This window comes from Salmo trutta, chromosome 17, assembly GCF_901001165.1.
Source record: "Salmo trutta chromosome 17, fSalTru1.1, whole genome shotgun sequence".
Lineage (NCBI taxonomy): Eukaryota > Metazoa > Chordata > Actinopteri > Salmoniformes > Salmonidae > Salmo > Salmo trutta.
The window spans coordinates 55,508,663-55,513,888 of NC_042973.1; the positions used below are offsets into that span (position 1 = coordinate 55,508,663).

The window sequence follows — 5,226 nt, forward strand, 5'->3', positions numbered from 1 at the left end:
GTTTCTATATGATAACAATACAGTAATATATTTAATATGATGTACAATATTCCATGATGTTTCTATATGATAACAATACAGGAATATATTTAATATGATGTACAATATTCCATGATGTTTCTATATGATAACAATACAGTAATATATTTAATATGATGTACAATATTCCATGATGTTTCTATATGATAATAGAGTAATATATTTAATATGACATATACAATTTTTTAACAGTTTCACTAATTCATTTTAATTAACTTAATCATTATGATTCAACGTCTCACCTCATACTGTATTGGAGCAGCAGCAGCTGACTGCCCGGTTCAACATCAGTTCACCGTCTCACCTCATACTGTATTGGAGCAGCAGCAGCTGACTGCCCGGTTCAACATCAGTTCACCGTCTCACCTCATACTGTATTGGAGCAGCAGCAGCTGACTGCCCGGTTCAACATCAGTTCACCGTCTCACCTCATACTGTATTGGAGCAGCAGCAGCTGACTGCCCGGTTCAACATCGGTTCACCGTCTCACCTCATACTGTATTGGAGCAGCAGCAGCTGACTGCCCAGTTCAACATCAGTTCACCGTCTCACCTCATACTGTATTCGTTAACTAACTAACTATTTAACTTTGATGGGGAGAACATCCACACCCTAGAGGACGTCACCATGGGACTTGGGGCTCTGCTACGGCTGGATTTTTATTTTCTCTTAAATTTCCCCAAAATGTCAGAAAAACACTTATGTTGTTAAGTGACTGAGTTCTGGGGATCAGAGGAGTTGGGGTGAAGTTACCAGGGCCGGTCATAAAGATGGAGAACTTCCTAACATAACTAAGTGGATATGATATACACACTCAAGCTGAAACATCTGTATTTAGCATCAAGTCTACAATGTTGTTAGTTTACCTATGAATCATTTTTTATGTTTTTATTGTACATCCTTATTTTGTAACTGTCATGAAAAGCAGTATACAAAGTAAATGTATTATTTATTATGGTCTGACATGTCTGCAGAAATGTTGCAATTTTGTAATGTGTTTTGTTTGGTAAATTGTTTTGTAAATATTAATTCACATTTGTGGTGCAACTAAATAAACAATGAATTATTTAAATCAATACTGTCAATATTGTTAGACGGGCTAACGAGCTAGACGTGCTAACGAGCTAGACGTGCTAACGAGCTAGACGTGCTAACGAGCTAAAGTCCAAACTCAAAACATAAATGGAAAAAACAAAGACAGTAACACCGTAAGAGAATTTTTGTTGGACAAGTTTGCTCACCACCAACAGAAAGCTTCGATTTGACATTATAATCAACTACAATGCTTCACCTCCTACAATATAAACATGGTGTCTACTGACTGTCAACAATTAAAAACAGGAAAAAACATATTTCTAAATATATATTTTTCTACAACCTTATTTTTTTTTAAACTCACTAGCTTCTAGAACTCTCATCACCCCAATCAGGAACCAAGTCGTCCAAAAAAGGAAAACACAATCAGAAACCAAGTTGTCCTTACCACGGACATGTCTGATTTCAAGAGGAAACTCCTGCAATATCCGTAGTAACTTTCCACCTCACTGCGGAGCTTCTCTCTCTTTTCAGGGTTCACTAGATAGGCATGTTGTTGGATCGGGGCCCAGTCCCCAATGTCATGCTCTAGTAGATTTGGGTTGGCACATCTGAGAATTAACCCTGATATTCTAAAATCAGGGCAGCAATGTCAATATTATTCTACCCAAAAATTGTCAGTTGGTTGCATGAATAATTTTCATTACCAAATGTTACATGTAAATATGAAATATTTGATTGTCTTATTTTCAATGACATGTTGCTAGGTGGGATATCCCCAATGTCAAACACAGTTTTAACGTGTCCAAATCAATAACCAATATGCAAAAACAGTTTGTGATATATTGAAAACATAAAATGTGCTATATACACAAACATCTGCCACAATAATCATATTACTTGTATTTTTTTAAACAAGCACCTTATAAAACTGCACAAGCACCAAAAACGCTGTTGTTTTGACAAGTAGCAATAAATCACTGATATCGATAAGGGGGGAAATCAGGTTGTACGTGATGTTGAAACTAACACAACTAAAAAACACATGGAAATGGGAGATATATTTATTATATATTACACAACTCTTTAAATGTAGGGGTCCCTAAACAAAGGAACGCAACACTTATTTGTCATCACTCATCGCTAAAATCATTTGTGTGACAGGAGGGAGATGAGGTTGCACATCTTATTAAAACTAACAGCTCAAAAACCACACGGAATCTGGGAATAATGTGTACATCCCTGGTTAGAGGACAACTTGTAGAAAACAGCCAGATACATTTTGATTCAAGTGGGTCACCAACATGGTGTAACACAGCTCTTTTTGTTAAATCTCATAAATAGCCAACGTGTTATTAAGTGTAACACAACTCAACACAACTTTCAATTCAGAGCCTGGGTTTTCCCCCTGATGCTAATATCCATATCATTTTGAAATCAATTGATAAAGAGGCAAACATTTTGGCTTCTACATTGTGACATTTTTAAAATACTCCAACTACAATGTTAAAACATTCTACATTTTGACATTAATTCATTGATATCATGAAACAACTCCTTCATGTATTTTCTGATATTTGATCTGAGATCTTTTATATGATTCTCTCTCTGGTCACAGCTAAGAGGTTTCTCTCCTGTGTGTGTTCTCTGGTGTTGTACCAGGCTGTTTGACTGAGTAAAACTCTTCCCACATCGATTAGAGCTATGCGATTTCTATTCTGTGTGTATTCTCTGGTGTACTGTCAGAAGGCTAGATGTAACAAACTTCTTCCCACATTGAACACAGCTATAAGATTTCTCTCCTGTGTGTGTTTTCTGGTGTACTGTCAGATCACCAGATCTAACATAACTCTTCCCACATTGAGTACAGCAAAAAGGTCTCTCTCCTGTGTGTGTTCTCAGGTGTATCTTCAGCTGGCTAGATTGAACAAAACTCTTCCCACATTGATCACAGCTATAGGGTTTCTCTCCTGTGTGTATTCTCTGGTGTGATATCAGGTTGCTTAGCTGAGTAAAACTCTTCCCACATTGAGTACAGCTAAAAGGTTTCTCTCCTGTATGTATTCTCTGGTGTAGAGTCAGATTTCTAAATGCAGTAAAACTCTTCCCACATTCATCACAGCTATATGGTTTCTCTCCTGTGTGTGTTCTCTGGTGTGATATCAGGATGCCGAGCTGAGTAAAACTCTTCCCACATTGAGTACAGCTATAAGGTTTCTCACCTGTGTGTGTTCTCTGGTGTGATATCAGGCTGCTTAGCCGAGTAAAACTCTTCCCACATTGATCACAGCTATATGGTTTCTCTCCTGTGTGTATTCTCTGGTGTGATATCAGGCTGGTTGAATGACCAAAACTCTTCCCACATTGATCACAGCTAAAAGGTTTCTCTCCTGTGTGTGTTCTCTGGTGTTTCTTCAGATGGCTATATTGAACAAAACTCTTCCCACATTGATCACAGCTAAAAGGTTTCTCTCCTGTGTGTGTTCTCTGGTGTATCTTCAGATAGCTAGATTGTACAAAACTCTTCCCACATTGAGTACAGCTATAAGTTCTCTCTCCTGTGTGTGTTCTCTGATGAATTTTAATGCCTGATGAGGTGAATCTCTTCCCACAGTCAGAGCAGCAGTGAGTTATCTTCCCTGTGGGTCTCTGCAGGTGTTTCTTGAGGTGTTCTGATCTGGAGAGACTCTTCTCTGCCTTGTCAGCATCACGAGGTTGTTGAGGCTCCCCAGAGGATCTACGATAGTCCCATATCTCTCCTGTGTGAACAACAAAGTCAGACAGATGGTTAAAGGCCCACAACAGCGGAAATCCACTGTAAAAGGGGATGCCAACAGCGTAGCCATGATGTTGTACAACAATTGACGTCTAATGAATGTTAAATTGACAATTGTCTTAAAATGACCAACAATAGTCATATTTTGTCTTGTTTTCACATTATTAGTAACATCGATGATTGCAGGCTAGAAATAAGTTAAAGTTGTTGAAATCCTAAGCAGTGTGGCAGACGACTTTTGGTCTCCAATATTGGCCCCTTTCTGTGTTTGCTAAAATTGCGGCACGAGGGCGATTTGGTTGTAGAAACTCCTCCCTGCTAATGAGGAAACCACTAGTTATGGATGTAGTGTATCTGGTAATGAGGAAACCACTAGTTATGGATGTAGTATATCTGCTAATGAGGAAACCACTAGTTATGGATGTAGTATATCTGGTAATGAGGAAACCACTAGTTATGGATGTAGTATATCTGGTAATGAGGAAACCACTAGTTATGGATGTAGTATATCTGGTAATGAGGAAACCACTAGTTATGGATGTAGTATATCTGGTAATGAGGAAACCACTAGTTATGGATGTAGTATATCTGGTAATGAGGAAACCACTAGTTATGGATGTAGTATATCTGGTAATGAGGAAACCACTAGTTATGGATGTAGTATATCTGCTAATGAGGAAACCACTAGTTATGGATGTAGTATATCTGCATGGAGCAAAAATGGTGAGCAAAGATTTTAGCTTTTCACAATGTATTCTGAATATTACAGTGCAAGATCAGGAGTGCTACTCAAGGAAACTCACATTAAGCTCTGTGTCTATTCACTAATTCACCACCGTGGGGAAAACTCAGGGGAGTTCTCATAGGCTGACAGCAAAAATAGCCTCCATTTCCAGGTTGCCTATGAGTTCATTTCACACTACTTTGGATTATAATTGTAAGGCTCGCTTGAATCACCTGCTTAATATGTTTGTGTTATTGTCGCAAATCAACTGCTTTATACTTAAAAAACACCTCAACCAATAAAATGCTCTTTGGCTAGCTTTAACATCAGCCTGACAATGAGGGTTTGTACACCAAGTGTATGCCAAATTGGCCCATAACTTCACCTAACAACAACACAGACCTACTGTAGGACCCATAACTTCACCTGACAACAACATAGACCTACTGTAGGACCCATAACTTCACCTAACAACAACACAGACCTACTGTAGGACCCATAACTTCACCTAACAATAACATAGACCTACTGTAGGACCCATAACTTCACCTAACAACAACATAGACCTACTGTAGGACCCATAACTTCCCCTAATAACAACATAGACCTACTGTAGGACCCATAACTTCACCTAACAACAACATAGACCTAC

The 5,226-nt window shown here is 38.4% G+C and overlaps 1 protein-coding gene across 1 annotated transcript; it reads right to left on the reverse strand.

Annotated features, from left to right (window-relative positions):
* Window positions 1–2,443: 2,443 nt before the first annotated feature.
* LOC115152449 (zinc finger protein 239-like) lies at window positions 2,444–3,654 on the reverse strand (the record flags this gene model as incomplete). Its single annotated transcript, XM_029697337.1, has 2 exons — window positions 2,444–2,755; window positions 2,840–3,654. Coding segments are annotated over 2 exons (990 nt in total), but the record flags the coding sequence as incomplete, so codon positions are not given.
* Window positions 3,655–5,226: the final 1,572 nt, after the last annotated feature.